Source organism: Curcuma longa, unplaced genomic scaffold (genome assembly GCF_044706935.1).
Source record: "Curcuma longa cultivar G26 ecotype Majalengka, Jawa Barat unplaced genomic scaffold, ITB_CL_G26_1.1 contig_16889, whole genome shotgun sequence".
In the NCBI taxonomy this organism is placed as follows: domain Eukaryota; kingdom Viridiplantae; phylum Streptophyta; class Magnoliopsida; order Zingiberales; family Zingiberaceae; genus Curcuma; species Curcuma longa.
Genome location: NW_027430462.1, coordinates 1 through 17010, shown reverse-complemented (window position 1 = coordinate 17010; position 17010 = coordinate 1). Strand labels below are relative to the sequence as shown.

Sequence of the window (17010 nt, the reverse complement as noted above, 5' to 3'; positions counted from 1 at the left end):
AAATCTATAGCAAATCAAACTGTGAAAAAATTGTAATGTGAAGATAACAACACACTACGATTAGGCAAAGTAACAAACAAGTACCAATCAAATACAGTTCCTTTTAATAATGCATAACATGCTATTATACGGCCAATTTATCTACCATGACATTGGATCAATAATTCTGATAATGTGCACAAGGATATGAGTTTGGAACAATACCGGAATTGCATATACTGATAGTCGCTAATTTGTTACCTAAGTCTGACAGATTTCCACCAATAAAATTCTAACTCGGCAATATGGAAAACAAGACCAAATCTCAAACGTCCAACATAGTTGGTGAAAGATGATAGATTCATACGTCAAATGCTAGGCGCACAACCCGTTGTACTAACCTAAACAGCTCGAGTGGTCTCGGTCACTACAAGAGATTATTTGAAACTCTTATCCAGAAAAATCCAAGTTAAGAAATCAGCGTCCCCAGGGATGGATGGCTCCTGGCCAGGAGGAAAATAAGGGTAATTCTCTGCAGCCTACATGGCAAGGAGGAATCATTAGCGTGGAAAGAAATCACGCTTTCAATTCAAAGACATCGGGGGGTTTACCTTTGGGAGACGCCCATACGTGGAGATGTGAGTCCAATATCTTGGGAGGAGGACGAGATGAAGGAGAAGGGGAAGGGATGGCCTTGGCATTGGAGGAAGCCATTCGGACGGCGACGGGGAGGGTTCTTGGATTGGAGCAACGTAGCTTGTGAGAGATGAACAGGGCGAATGGAGAAGGGGAAGCAGCTAAGAGCATGTTTGTTAACCTTATTCTTCACTAGGAGAATTATTTTTTAGAATGAATATAAAATGATATGAGACAGTAAAAGAAAATAATTTTAATTTTTTAAAAAAATAAAAATATAAAAAAGGGCTTCCACTTCAAGCGAAGCCCATATCGAATTAAGCCTGGTAGCCAAGCCGGAGCCCAAATACATGGGCTGTGTTATGAAGCCCATGTTGAATTATGCACGGGAGCGTCGCGAAATTGAATCAAAAAATTACAAATTTTTATCAGAGCCAGGTTTCGATCCTGGGACCTGTGGGTTATGGGCCCACCACGCTTCCGCTGCACCACTCTGATATTTGATTAAAAGCCAAGTTGATAAATAGTTAATTAAATTGTGCAACTGAACTGCTTCAGTCAATCTAATTGAGCGGGAGAAACTATTGGCGCAGTATTTTCATTTATTTGGCCTGCAATGCACCGGAATTATTAAAACATGCTTAAGTCAGGTGATTAGTTACGAACTCATTTGAGGTGAAAAAGAAAATAAAAATAAAAAACTAAAATTATAAAAAACGTAAAAAAATGCGTCTGCCGGGAGTCGAACCCGGGTCTATTGCTTGGAAGGCAATTATCCTAACCGTTGGACTACAAACGCAAGCAATTATTTATTTTTTAATAATTTATTTATATCCTAAACAAAGTCTCGATTGAATTGATTTGATGAATATTTCATTAATAAAGAATAGATATAGTGTCTTGCAAGCTATCACGTTCTTAGCTTAAAAAAAAAACAACATGTAGAACCTCTTTCTCTTGTGGACTAAAGAAAATTAGTGTAAAGGAGAAAATAAAATAGGTAGGGCTAAGAATCATTAGTTGAAGATAAGATAGTATAAAATTTATTAATGGTGTTTGGACATGTTCAATTAAGAGATGTCGATGAGGCATTATCCATTAAATAGATATTTTTTAAAAAAAAATTGGGCTTTGAGTCTAGATTTTTATAATTTTCATATGCTAACTAAAAGTTTTATCCATTTACTTCATTATTAGGCCAACATGTAAGTTATTAGGTTTACTCAACGTCAAAAACTCTATTAGTTTCACCTATTAGTTCACATATTTTAAAGGTATAATACTCACTTTCATTTAACAAATTTATTCTATAATATGTTAAGTGAGGAGAAGAGTAAACGGTTAAAAATTCATTTTTAGTTTCAAAATGATTTCTCATTATATTCTAAAATCGTTATTCATATTATATTATAATTAAATTAATAATGATGATATTTAAATTTAAAGAAAAAAATAATAAATTAAAACATTTAAAATTTAAAATATACTTAAGCCTGACTTCGACTTATCTAGGACTAAGCTAAGTGATCATACTTGGCACAGATTACAGTTGAAAAAAATCCATAAGCGAAATAAACACCTGGAAAAGAATAAGCTTAATTATGGATTTTTTTTTTATTTCTGAAACCTTGCAAATGAATAACAGATATGTACGTACATAGCATAACGTTGAAGATCTCAGTATCAATTTCTTGCACTTCACCAACAACAAGATATATCATAAAACTTGACTCAACCTCTTTAAAATGAAGCAGACAATTTTAAAAACTCTAACATCTAGTGATTTAACCAAGTCATATTAGATGTACTTTCTATCACTTCAGAAGTCTAGTGTTTTTTCACAAAGATTGTTAGAAGAAGATTTCTTCATATCTTTAGTAAAGAAGTCTTTAACTAATTATGACAATTTTCTAGGATGAGCTGAGAAGTAGATTAACATGGAAGAAGCTCAACTCGCTCAGAAGAGTGATATTAATACACCGGTATCGATTACTATTCAATAAGAAAGGAGGGTTCCTCATCCATCTCCTAGGAATAGGGTACCTTATCTAGTTCTCAACTAGATTTCAGACAAAGAAAAAATTATTTAAACATTGGATGAAGTTCCAATATCACCCATTGATCAGAAACAACAACCAATAGAAAGATTTGCTCATTTTTGCGCCTTTCATCAAGCACGTGGATATTCCACCAATGAATGTCATCATCTTGTTAGAGAAATATATCGAACAGTACAACAACATTGACACTGGCATAATGGATCCCCACCAACATCGCTTCATTCATCCTCGACTAAACATCCTCGTCCTATTGAGTCGAGAGATCAACCCCAAAGTAAACAATCAACAGGGACGTCTAAGCTATCTCAAGAGTCATCCAGACAAGATCAAGTAATCAACAAGAAGCCCCAAGGAATAATATATACCACTCATTGAGGTACGATAAATATGATTTCAAGATGAATAAAGATGAAGATTCAAATCGAGCAAAAAAAACTCATGGCCGACAACTTGAAAGTTGGTAGCAGAAAGGGTGAGGAGATGATCCATCGGTCAATTTTGGGATCGGAAATTTAGAAAGAGTGGTCACTTCTCAAGGTGATGCACTGGTAGTCCGAGTTATCATAGTTAATTATGATGTCATAAAAGTGTTCATTGATACTAGGAACTCAGTCAACGTCTTATATAAAGATGTTTTTAATTAGATGCAAATTGATCTTGTCAAGCTTCAACCCATGGTTACTATTCTATTCTGTTCAAGTTCACTGACTACTGATCTTTCATATTTATCTCTGAAAAATTTGCTTACGTCCTTTTACTCGATCGATTAGCTTGCACTCGTTTCCCTTAAAATCCTCATGTTATCTATCTAAGTCTTCATAGTCAACTACTAATCCCTCATAACTTTTCTAACCCTCATTTATTGCATTCACGTTAATCTTTTTTAATTATTGAAGAAAAGAAGAGAGAAGGTAATTAACTTTTTTTCTTGATTACACAATTAAGTCAAGAATATTGTTAAGATATGTGGTAATAAATGTAAGATTCAAAGACCGAACGGTCTCGTGTTATTATCATACTGTAAAATGGACCGTATCGGCATATATGTGACAGTGACTTGATGGAAGGTATTTTTTAATGAAAATTACCGAATGAATATTATATTTCCTTTATTTCGTTGGCAATATCCTTTTAATACACTTGCTTTATGCGGGTTAAATTGATTAAGAAATGATTTCGTATATTCTTTCTCATATGTATCATTTAACATAAAAAAATTCTCATTTTTTACAGCAATAAACTAAATTATTTAGAAGTTAATTATGGTTAATCTTTCTACATTCAATAAATCTGAGTGAAAAAAAATTAAAATGTCAATTAATTGTCAACAAATTAAAGTTTAATTACATCTGGTAATTTGAATGTCATTGTATATTTATTTACAGATTGCAATCAGTTAAAGAAATTAAGATGCGTTTATTCACCTACCTTAAATTTCAAAATTAATGTATGAATTGTTGCAAAATTATTCGCACTCCCCACCTTAAACAGCCACTGGAGGTCTGCCCGTGCTGACCCCTTGCAAGATGATGTGAAGACGCAACCATAGTGTTCATGGACTCGGAGAGATGTCCATGGACACGGAAAGACGATGGATCAAAAATAACTTCTTTGGATATATCTCCGAAAAGAAGTCCATGGACTCGGAGAGACGTCCACGGACTCGGAAAGACGACATCGGTTCGGGAACAATCTCTTTGGATACATATCCAGAAAGACTTAGTGTGTCCATGGACTCAGAGAGACGTCCATGGACTTGAAAATATGATAGATCGAAAATAACCTTTTTGAGTACATCCCCAGAAAAACTTAACATCCATGAACTCAGAGAGACGTCTATGGACTCGACAAGATGAAGATCGAAAATAACCCTTTTGGATACATCCCAAAAAGATTTAGCATCCATAAACTCGGAGAGACATCTATGAACCCGAAAAGATAACGGATCGAAAATAACCCTGTGAGATATATCCCCGAAAAAACTCAATTTCCATGAATTCAAAGAGACATCCATGGACTTGGAAAGATGACAAATTGGAAACTATCCCTTTAAATATATCACTGAAAAAACTCAGTTTCATAGATTCAGAGAAATTTTCATGGATTCAGAAAGATGATAGATCGGGAACATTCCTTTGGGTACATTCTGAAAAGACTCAATGTTCATGAACTTGGAGAGATGTCTATGGACTCGGAAAGATGATGAATCGAGAACAATTCCTTTGGGTACATCCCAAAAAGATCAAGCGTCCATATATGGACTTAGAGAAATGTCAATGGATTCAGAAAGATAGATGATTAGGAACAACTCATTTGGGTGCATACCCAAGAATGCTAAGTATATGTGGATTCAAATATGTGTAGACTCAGAAAGTGGACTCGGAATATCCAAAGAGTAATCTAATAGTTGAGTACCTTCTCAGATAAACTCCCTCCCCACTCCTTTCTACTTATGATTGACAGCGCAAGAGCATCTCCATACAAGAACATTCTTCTCCCATCATGCAAGTTGCAGAAACATCCTTATTAGAATATCTCTCTTGGACTTTATCCCCCCCCTCGGATTATCTTACTTTATCATTCTTATTAATATATATTTTACTAATAGGTTAGCAAGGGACATCGTCAGGCCGAACTAGTCCCTCAGTTTGCGTGGGAGTGCGGAGAGCAAGAAGGATACGGAGGTAGCAGTCGTTGATTGAATCAAAGATTAGTGTCAAAATGAGCAGATGCCACATCTGCTATACTGAAGATATACCCTCCCCGTGCATCTTCCCTGACTTCTGTTTGCTTGCCACAGTTCGATTACGTCGACGCCAACAGAGGTCTAAAACTGGTACATGCTTGAAGGATGACTTTTGCATGTCTCCCCCTGCTGAAAGTACCGAACTGTAGGGAACCACACCTACATTGAAAGGTGCATCTAATTCATAATATGACAAATGAGAAAAACACAATATACGAAATTAGACGTTAGAAAAATACCTGGAGCAGAAGATGCCGATGAGTTCATCTTTGTTTCTGAGAAAGAAACCTAAACAATAGAGAGAAAGTAGAGAAGAAACTGCTCCTATCACCCGCCGTAGACAAAATTTCGTGTATGTCTCAATGGGGCGACAAAACACATACGTTAGGGTTAGGAGTAGGGGTCTCTACATATAGAGGAAATAATGGACCAAGCCTACCCATTATGGCTAAGCCCAATAGCATCCTATTAATTATGCTAGTCCACATAAATTATCCAACATTCTCCCACTTGGACAGCATAATTAATACATCAGATTAATCAACAATATGTGACCATAATAAGATGTCAAAATAAGTCAACACATAACACGAAAAGGTCCAAAATGGAACTATAAGCATCTTAATAATACAGAAAATCACATTCGAAGGAATAATGATATCATGCATTGTAAGATACTTATATCCTGTGACCCAACAACAAAATGGAATATGGATAAATGGGAAAACCCAACAAAATGACATGTCAAAATTTGAACAAAGTGTTATTTCCTAGTAAAATGACCCAAACATCTGCCCAAGATGTCATATAATAACAATAAAATTGAGACTGGGTCCGAAATGTCTCCACAATATACAATATTGCCCAAGATGTCATATAATAACAACAAAATTGAGACTGGGTCCGAAATGTCTCCACAATATACAATATGTCATCACAATATATATACAACAATAGTTATTATTTGAGCAATATCAACAGTAGTTATTATTTGAGCAATATCTCAATATTGTTCAATGTCTCAAATATTATAAATATGAGGTCATAACAAAACATAAGCATAAACTCCCACTAACCCAAAATATCAAAAGGCCTTACTACACCCATACGGGTTACATGGTCAACAAAAGCTTTAACAGTTATGCCTTTGGTTAGGGGATCAACAATATTAAGCTCTGTAGGGATATGCTCGACACGAGTTTTAAACTCTTGAACCTTCTCTCTCACAAACATGAATTTTGTGTCAAAGTGTTTGGTCCGCTTTGAGCTTTTATTTTTGAGAGAAAAACTCACCACGGCAGAGTTATCACAATATATAGTGAGAGGCCTAGAGATACTCTCCACAAAATCAAATTCAGCAATAAAGTTTTTCAACCATATCGCTTGACATGTGGCCTCATAACAAGCTATGTACTCTGCTTCCATGGTTGATGTAGCTGTAAGAGTTTGTTTGACACTTTTCCAAGAGATAGCTCCTCCAGCTAACATGAATATATATCCTGATGTGGACTTATGATCATCTGGGCAACCTCCATAATCAGAATCAGAATAACCTGTTACCTCAAGATGATTTGATCTCCTATATGTGATCATATAATTTTTTTTTTGGTACCTTTCAGATACCTCAAAACACGTTTTACAGCCTGCCAATGTGCCACACCAGGTTTACTCAAGTATCTCCCAAGTACACCCACAACAAAAGCAATATCAGGACGTGTACAAACTTGAGCATACATAAGGCTGCCAACAGACTTTATTAGAATGAGTCCATTTTTCATGTTTTGTTATAACAGCAGCGGAAGATTCAGTTGTGGGAACATCAGACTCATTCTCAGTAAGGGCAGCATCAACATTAGAAATGGCAAGGAATAACTTAACAGAGTCAACCCAGTCCTCATAATTGGTTCCATTCAGCTTTGGTAAAGAGTTCATACTCATAGGCAAAGCTGGAATTTAAACATTAATGGGAGATTATTGTCGAGCATATCCAACAAAAGAAATAGAGCTTATGACCACAATAAAGTTATCTCATGCAAATGCAATCCCGCCGAAGGGTCCCGAATTACAATGCATAAATTAATTCTCACATCACATAAAATAATTATATTTTAAAGCTAATATCGAAAGGATACTGAAAACTTTAAAATATAATTACCAATCATTAGAACTATATTAATAAAGACAAACCGATAGGGTAAGTGCATTATTAAAATAATTCCTAATGCCACATTAATAATAATTTTCCAACAATAATATTTTATCATAATCCGTCTCGCGAAGGCGAGCTCACAACTATGAAAAAATATCAACAACAATACAAAATGGTCTTAAATTTAAAAGACCTCTTTTAAATTTAAGATAATTTAAAATAACAAATGTCGTAGGCAATTTGGTTAATGGAGAAGAACAAAGTCATTGCCTTAATTAAGCAAGCAAAAAGAACCAAACAAGGATGGGGCAGCTAGTTGTGACCCACCCCAAACGTCCCAAGGAGAGACCAATAGAGAGGCTGGAGGGGAAGCGTCGCTCTCCCTCTCTCCCTCTCTCTCTCTCTCTCATTCGGCCTTCCAAATTCCAAACCTCTCCTTTGAATTATTATTATTTTTTTTTTTCAGTAAGAGGCCACATTAATTACTATTTCACATTAATTACTATTTTAATGTAATCACGATCTGACTTTTCCAAAAGGACAATATCCAAAAACAGAAGACTTCAAGTAATAAGTGATTGTATGAATTACTTGCAATTGTGAAACCCCATGAATTAAGCATCAAGTAAGATGGCAAGTGCATCCTAAAGCTTCAGCTCTTAGTTGGCACTGTGGTCTTTATAACATTCATAATGAAAGTTTAAAGACAAGACAAAACAAAAGGAAAATATTCAAAAACTAAAGCCTTCACGAAATTAGTCAGTTAACCAGGATAAAGAACATAAAACATGGGGAAATCTACAAAGCGAGATTTTGTCACCCTACAAATAATGTGATTAGGAATTCTTCATTCTACTACGACTCACTGACATCATGTAAACAAGAAGACATTATACTGAAATGCCCCAAAGTAGATTAAGATTAAAAGATGATATTGAGCATGAAATACACACGATTATTCAACAGCATGCAACTTGCCCGTTCTTTAGAACTGCTGCTAATATTGGAAGGATACAATACAAAGGCAATAAGGCAGGATGCCCACAAGATATGGTGGTAATTTTTCTAATGTGGTGCAATTCAATCATCCAAATAGATCTAACACCACTAGAATATTACGATATTAGATATTGAAGTGCAGGACCCAATATCTAATAACTGACTTCAAATATTCGGTTATTCATCTTTAATAAATTAATTCACTTCATCCTATATATATATACACCTTCTTTTTCCTCTGCCTCTATCCAGTCCCCTTCTCATCTTTTTAAGCTAAGAATCCAATTTCCTAGAATCCCGTCAAAATTTTATTCTCGTCGTCTTCATCTCAAGAAGCAGATTTATATATGCAATAAAGAAAAGGAGTCTTTATCTTATAGACACCTGGCGGTGTTCAATCAAAAACCCTTTTAATCAAACCGAAGGATGTCTAAGAACAAGGCTAAGATCCATGAAAAACCTCAAATAAATGGATTAGAAAAGCCAAGAGCAAAGAGGAGAGGACGAGGAGACGATGAGGGCTAAGTTTAAACAGTGAGCGCACTGCCGGCAATCATGATGGCTCTCATCTCAACAATTACTCGATGAGACAATGACAATTTTCTCCAAATCGCAAAATAAATTTAGGGAAAAAGATTGATTGAAAAAAAAACTCATTGTCATATTAGAATTGATAAAATCTCGCTCTGATACCAATTGATAAAACCAAAATCTACAATACCTAATTCATAATATGACAAATGAGAAAAATACGATAGACATAATTAGATGTTAGAAAAATACCTGGAGCAGACGATGCCGATGAGTTCATTTTTGTTTCTGAGAAAGAAACCTAAACAATAGAGAAAGTAGAGAAGAACTGTTCCTATCACCCGTCGTAGACAAAAATTACGTGTATGTCTCAATGGGGCGACAATCCACATACGTTAGGGTTAGGAGTAGGGGTCTCTACATATAGAGGAAATAATGGACCAAACCTACCCATTATGACTAAGCCCAATAGCATCCTATTAATTATGCTAGTCCACATAAATTATCCAACATCTCTCTCTTGTCTTCGCTTAAGCCCTTCAACCGATAAAGGCCCTTTGACTCATCACCTATCGAAACCCTTCCTCAACGGAAGGATTTTTTGTTCTGATTCAAGTCCTCTTCTTGGAGACAATCTTTTCATTTAGCCTTATGCTAATTTAACTATCGGAGGGGCAAAGTCGGCTCCCACGCATTGTTGTTGACCTTGCAAATGCCAAGGAACTGAAGTTCGCTAGGGAACAACAAGTGGCCACCAAAGATCGAAGATTCTACTTGTACGAACCTAATTAAGTGTTACGACCGATAAGCAGGATCACTTTAGGCGTAGGCTATTAAGGCCTATGTCTAATCTTCGGGACAAGGGTGCAACGGTAGGACATCCGGATTGTAACTCAGGGACCCGCGGTTCGACCCAGTTACGACGTATTTGCAGGAATTTTCCTCCAAACACAATCAAAGGATGCTGGGCATCTGGATTGACCGCCGTATGCGCTTCCCGATTTACCCTGGTGGTCGGTGGGAAACTTCCGTGAGACCGGGCCGACCACCCCCAGAGATGTGGCTACTGGGATTATCATTTTTTTATTAAGGCCTATGTCTAAGGTTTCAATTTTTATTGGACTTTATTATTTTTAATATGTTAAATATATTTTTATGTATATTTTTAAGAGAATGAAAAAGCATAGTTGAATAGGGTCCATGTGATAAAAGATTTACATGATCTCATTCTCTAGTCAAAGTTTCATATTTCATCAAAATGTCACTATAGTTCTAATTAACGGATAGACCCATAAAGAGACTTTTTTTATATTTAATATTTATTTTAAATTATTTATATTATTTTATAAGATATAATCTATTCTTTTTCAATATCTTTGATCAATCCTAATATAAGATTAATCTTCTCTCGTTACGTTTATCATTTATTAGTGATGTTTTCTCCATCAATAAGAACATGAATTAGAAATTTTTTATCATACAATGCAAAATAAAATATTAGTTTTTTTTTTGTTTCCCCTCTTCTCCTTTTCCAACTCTCTCTCTTTGTGTTTCTCTTCCTCAGTGAGATTGGGGAAGAGAAATCGCACCTATATGCTGTCACGCTGATCCAGTTGGTGCTATTATGTTCCTTGTTAGATTAAGTTCAAATGTTGATGCGTTCATCCGTATTGTGTTCGATCAAAATAGAGAATTTTATTATTTTTGAGCAATAACGAGTTAAAATATCTCTACTATTTCGTTTCGTTAATAGATATTAAACTTAACTTTTTTTATTTAGATGTATTTATAGTCATAAATTTTTTAATTTCTCCTTTGTCTCTATTCTATCATTTACAATTGTTATGGTTTAGATGATGAAAAATACAATTTCTTTTTTCTTTTGTTCTGTCCCTAAAAAGACTCATTTAGTTCTTGATATATGATAATGGCTGGTTTGGTCTCGACGTGATCTTTATTTTCTAGGGATTGTATTGAGTTTTATCATTTTATACATATGTTTTTTATTTATTTTGTACTTTGCGGATGATGATGAGTTGGGGACGAGAGCATGATTCTTTTTATTGTCGTCCCATTTTATTATTCTTATTTCCTCAATTTTATTTCTTTTTTAAGGGTTATGTCTCCCTCTTTCATTTGAGTAATTGGAATACTTCTATCTTTCTTCACTTTTAAACAATTCTTAATACACTTAATATCTTTTTGAGGTGTATTATTATATGGAATAATAATATACTATTTAATATCGTAAAGTTTATACTTCTCTGAATTAGGTTAATCTCAAAAAGATAGAAAATTAAATTTTATATAAATATAATTAATATTTTAATTTGTTTAAAAAAATTTAAACCCAATATCGACGGTCCCAAGAATGACAAAGGGTGAGAATTTTTATTTTTTATTTTTTTGTCTAAGATCTCAAATAGGCTTGAGCCAGTCTTGCCAATAAGAAGGACTGGGCGAAGGAAGGAGGATTCGACCACATCAATTAGCGATTTAAAAAATATATCAGTGAATTTTTTTATCAAGTCAGATGAAAATAAATATTATTCATCCCACATCGTTCTGAGTAGTTCAATTAACCCTTGGTGCCTTTGTCATCAATTTGTTCGAAATAGAACAGAACCAGTCCAGTACTATCAATATTTATTTGCAAATCTCAATTAGTCGAAGAAATGCATTTATTTATTTATCCATTTTCACTGAAGTGAAATGCACACACATTAGACACATTAAAGAAACACTACCACAAGTTTAACCACCATTGTGATCTGCATCCTTCCAGGCGTGAATATAATTCAGTCAAGTATCAGCATATGAGAGTTCATCCTTGGAAGATCCCGTAGTCTCCTTAGGGTTAGGGGATGTTTTGATAGGATAAGATGCCATCATCGCGATACCACACAGCCCCCGCTTGTCCGAAACTCCCCTCTGCATCCTAACGTACCCACTCTCGCCCCACTGTGCTCCCCATGAGTTCTTCACTATCCAGTACTTAGTCCCATCCTTCGTTGCGCCGTACCCAACGATTGTGACGTAATGATTCACGTTTGTGCCACAGGGCCCCTTGAAGACTCCCTGCGATATCGAAATATACGTTTGGATCGGCAAAGAGTTTTTGATCGACATAAATTGACGTAGAACTAATAGAATGAGCATGAGCTCTGGCAAACCCCCCCGAAGAATGAAACCGAATTCGCACGAGCTTGCATCAATGGCAGCTGACACCGGTTGGTTGGCTACGGCCGCCATCAAAGCATTCTCGTCGTTGGCCGGCACATCCTTGTAGCCATCGATTGTAACCGCCGGTGAATTCTTCTGCATGCGAAGAAAGCTAAGTCACATTTATTCACCCACACCAACTAACAAGATTAACATTAATCATTGCAAAATGTATAACCTTCGAGCACGTTCCATCTTCGCCTTGTAAGGATAGTTTTCTTCTGTGGTGAGGCCTCCGTTTTCCTTGATGTACTCAAATGCGTGGTCCACGTGACCTCCTTTGCATCCCCTGTTGTACTTCTTATCACAATCTATGAGTTGTTGCGCTGACAAGGAGATCAATTGGTTGGTCTTGATTTGGTTTATGCCTTCCACTGCAGCCACAGCAGAGAATGCCCAACAACTCCCTGATCATATTTTAGAACATATTATTATTTTTTCTTTTACAAAAAAAAATATTGAAAATAAATGAGCTTGCTTACTGCACACGTGGGCTGTAGCCCTGCTTCTTGATGGGAGTAACTGCACCTTTCTTCCTCCAGTCGACCGACGTCGGAAGCCCACGGACATTAGAGCAGTTCCCGCCGCCTTCTTCCTCTTGCCGTTCGACACGTCGAGAGCGGCGGCGGGCCACCTTGGAACCGCCATAGACCACACGAAACTCTTGGTTAGTCATGTCGCCGAACTGGTTGAGGCGAAGCTTGTAAGGCGCGTCCTTCTGTTGATTGAACTCATGTATGAACTTGACGTTCTCTTTGAACGTATTGAACCGTTTCTGCTTCTCGTCGAGGTCCCGCGTCACCGTGTGGTGGCTGCACCACCGTTCGTACAGGTTCCACAGACTCTCCTCTGTCGCCAAGTCCTTCTCCTCGAAAGGAATGGCTTCGGTGGCCACCAAGAGCACAACCACTACCAACAACACCAGCATGGTCAACTTCTTCATCTGCATCATTGCCTAGACCTACTATTTGGCGAATGAATTGCCGACTGGGTTCGAGACTTCAATTATTTATAGAGGAGCAGGGGGCAGTGTTTTACGGTTGTTTGTGGGTAACCTCTGGGCTTAAATTAATGGCGACTAGCGATGATGCAGGTTTCAGATATGATTGATGAAGATGACACTATAATGGAGAAACTGAAGGAAGAGAGTGATAATTTGCAGTCGATGAATTCAAATGATTTATGCGGTGGTTTATTGGTCACGTTGCTTCCGGGTTTGCGTTTGGTTTTATTAAATATGTGGAGTGGATCTGGCTCGTAGCACATCAAAAGGCGGAACGCTGTTCTTGCTGATATAAACCAATCAGCGTCACAATTATGGATGCTCAAGTAAAATGTCATGCTGGAAAGACATTTGAAAGCAATGAATGCCTAATTAACTTGCCGATGCGGTCAGTCAGAACATAATTTATCTGTGAAAACGGAGGTATTGAACTTTGTGAATTACCTGAAAAGACTCAGCTCGTGCCTAAGGCTCTACGAATCTCATCGGCCAAAAAAATTTATCCGGATGGAAGTTTTTCAAATCTTAGTCCTGATTACACTGACTCATCGAGGCTTAAGCGTTGATTCATGCAAGGGAAGACTGCAGTTAGATAAAACTATTAATAGGAGAACAAAAGAGACCAACAGTCCCCCAAAATATCTCTATGGGGCCAGGGAATAAACTAAATCGACTAATCCTTTCTCTCCCTCCATTCAGATCTGAAACTCTTTGCTACAGAGAAGAAAGAAACAATACTGGTTAAAACAGAAGGTAACAACTCACACTGCCTTGAATAGAAATAAATTCTTAAGTGAGAAACTCAAAGCCATGTTTTCACTCCATAAAAACCTTCACCGAGTACAAAGTAGCGTAATCTAAAAAGAGAAATAAATGATCAACGATTGCACGCAAAGCCAAATTAACCAACGATTGCATAATGAAATTACAAGTATTCATTTGCCTTCACAACTTTCTGAAAAACCTTAGTAATTTGCTGAATTAACCAACGATTACACGCAGAGCCAACAATAAATTACGGTATGATGACACGGCATATTTCGAAACAGAGAGGAAAGGATGGAGGTGTAAAACACAATCGGGTGAAGTGCCTCATGGCGGCAGCACAATAAATACATTTTGAGGTTAATGACACTAAAGATTCAGCATATTAACCAAGTATCACCGTTGGAATTCTAATATTTTCCTCGATTGAAAAATTTAAGACATTAATTATTGGATAAAAAATTACTTATATTTTCGAATTTATCCTACGAACGAATCAAGACTCAAGAAATGTCGGCTGCCTCCGGAATAAATTGAGCGACACGGATTATCAAAATGTAGAATTTTCAATTAAAAATTATTGGCAATTAATTGTTAAAAATGACACCTAGTGCCTTGAAACTAGGTGGACATGCCTGAAGCCTGGCTCATGTTGTCCACGACCAGCAGACAATTTCTAGAGATAAGACTCCTCGAAGAAGCCCCAAGCCTGCTAAAAGAATAAGCCAGATGTACCTCGGAAAATCATAAACAACAACAAAGCCTATTGCTACCGTGTTGGCGTTCCAAGGTCGGTGGAGCCAGAAATTATAATGTGCCAAGGCTAATTTTTTTTAATGAAAAACAATAAAAAAACCGGATTAATAACAAAATTTGATTACATTAACATTATTTCATCACTCGTTTTTTTATATTTTTTTATTTTGCACTTCCCGCCCTCTCTCTTCCCCACACTCCTTTGAGTGCGCCCCATGCTAAAGCCCAGGTACACTAGTACCTGGCTTTGTCCTTGGGTTAAGATAAAGTCTTATTAAAGTCAACAGTAATAAAAGGTCAAAGTCAAGATGAGCTCAACTTGGTCAAGATAAGTTTGAGCCAAGTCAAGCTGAACTCGAGCCAAGTTAAGCTGAGTTTAGGTTCATTGATCAAGTTAAATCCTCATGATTATCTATCTAACTCTTCGTATTCAACTACTAACCTCATAACTTTCTGACCCTCATTTATCGCATTCATGTCAAACTTTTTTAATTATTGAAGAAAATAAGGGAGAAGGTAATTAACTTTTTTCTTGATTACACAATTAAGGCAAGAATATTGTTAAGATATGTGGTAATAAATGTAATACTCAATCACCGAACGAGCTCATATTATTATCACACTGTAATTAACCGATCGTATCTCAAGTATCGGCATATGACAGTGACTTGATGGGAGGTATTTTTTTTTAATGAAAATTAGCTGATGAATATCTTCTTAATATACGAGCTTTATGCGGGTTAAATTGATTAAGAAATGATTTCGTATATTCTTTCTCATATGTATCATTTAACATAAAAAATTCTCATTTTTTACAGCAATAAACTAAATTATTTAGAAGTTAATTAATGATGGTTAGAAGTCCATGGACTCGGAGAAACGTCCACAGACTCGAAAAGACGACATCGATTCGGGAACAATCTCTTTGGATACATACCCAGAAAGACTTATTTGTGTCCATGGACTCAGAGAGACGTCCATGGACTTGGAAATATGATAGATCGAGAATAATCTTTTTGAGTACATCCCCAGAAAAACTCAGTATCCATGGACTCAGAGTGACGTCTATGGACTCGATAAGATGAAGGATCGAAAATAACCCTTTTGGGTGCATCCCAAAAAGATTTAGCATCCATGAACTCGGAGAGACATCTCTGAACCCGAAAAGATAACAGATCGAAAATAACCCCGTGAGATATATCCCCGAAAAAACTTAGTTTCCATGAATTCGAAGAAACATCCATGGACTCGGAAAGATGACAGATTGGAAACTATCCCTTTGGATATATCACTGAAAAAACTAACTTCCATAGATTCAGAGAAATTTTCATGGATTCAGAAAGATGATAGATAGGGAGCATTCCTTTGGGTACATTTCTGAAAAGATTCAATGTTCATGAACTTGGAGAGACGTCTATGGACTCGAAAAGATGATGAATCGGGAGCAATTCCTTTGGGTACATCCCAAAAAGATCAAGCGTCCATGGACTTAGAGAAATGTCAATGGATTCATAAAGATAGATGATTAGGAACAACTCATTTGGGTGCATACCCAAGAATGCTAATTATATGTGGATTCAAATATGTGTAGACTCAGAAGTAAGTGGACTGGACTCGGAATATCCAGGGAGTAATCTAATAGTGAGTACCTTCTCAGATAAACGCCCTCCCCACTCCTTCTTTCTACTTATGATTAACAGCGCAAGAGCATCTCCATACAAGAACATCCTTCATCCTTATTAGAATATCTCTCTTGGACTTTATCCCCCTCGGATTATCTTACTTTATCGTTCTTATTAATATATTTTTTACTAATAGGTTAGCAAGGGACATCGTCGGGCCGACGTTGTTGAACGCTTACGCTCAGAGATGAAGCGGCGTCGCACCCTTCATCTTCTGAGCGTTCTGAACCTTCGTCTTCTGAACGTTGAAACGGAAGGAAGATGAAGGGGGCGCTGCGTTTTCTGATTCGTCTCCTATCCTCTCCTATATAAAGGAGAGGGAAGCAAGGCTCGAGGCGTCCAAGTCACAGAGAGATCGGAGAAGAGTTCGGTAGTGGGAATTTGGTTTGTGAAAAGAACCTGAGGAGTTTTTCCCTTCGGTGATCCTCCTTCGACGCAAGCAAGAACAGCGCGAGGCACGCTACAAAGGTAAATCCTACAGT

The 17010-nt window shown here is 36.7% G+C and overlaps 1 protein-coding gene and 1 non-coding gene across 2 annotated transcripts; both read right to left on the bottom strand.

Moving 5' to 3' along the window:
* Positions 1 to 1342: 1342 nt before the first annotated feature.
* Positions 1343 to 1414, bottom strand: TRNAG-UCC (transfer RNA glycine (anticodon UCC)). The gene has a single exon. It is a non-coding gene; the product is annotated as a tRNA-Gly (tRNA).
* A 10488-nt stretch (positions 1415 to 11902) lies between these two features.
* LOC141816479 (thiol protease SEN102-like) lies at positions 11903 to 13265 on the bottom strand. The gene is made up of 4 exons (XM_074704251.1): positions 12812 to 13265; positions 12501 to 12729; positions 12274 to 12434; positions 11903 to 12174 (listed from the first exon to the last, which is right to left on the bottom strand). Exons 1-4 carry the CDS (start codon positions 13263 to 13265, stop codon positions 11903 to 11905), a joined length of 1116 nt encoding a protein of 371 aa, XP_074560352.1.
* Positions 13266 to 17010: the final 3745 nt, after the last annotated feature.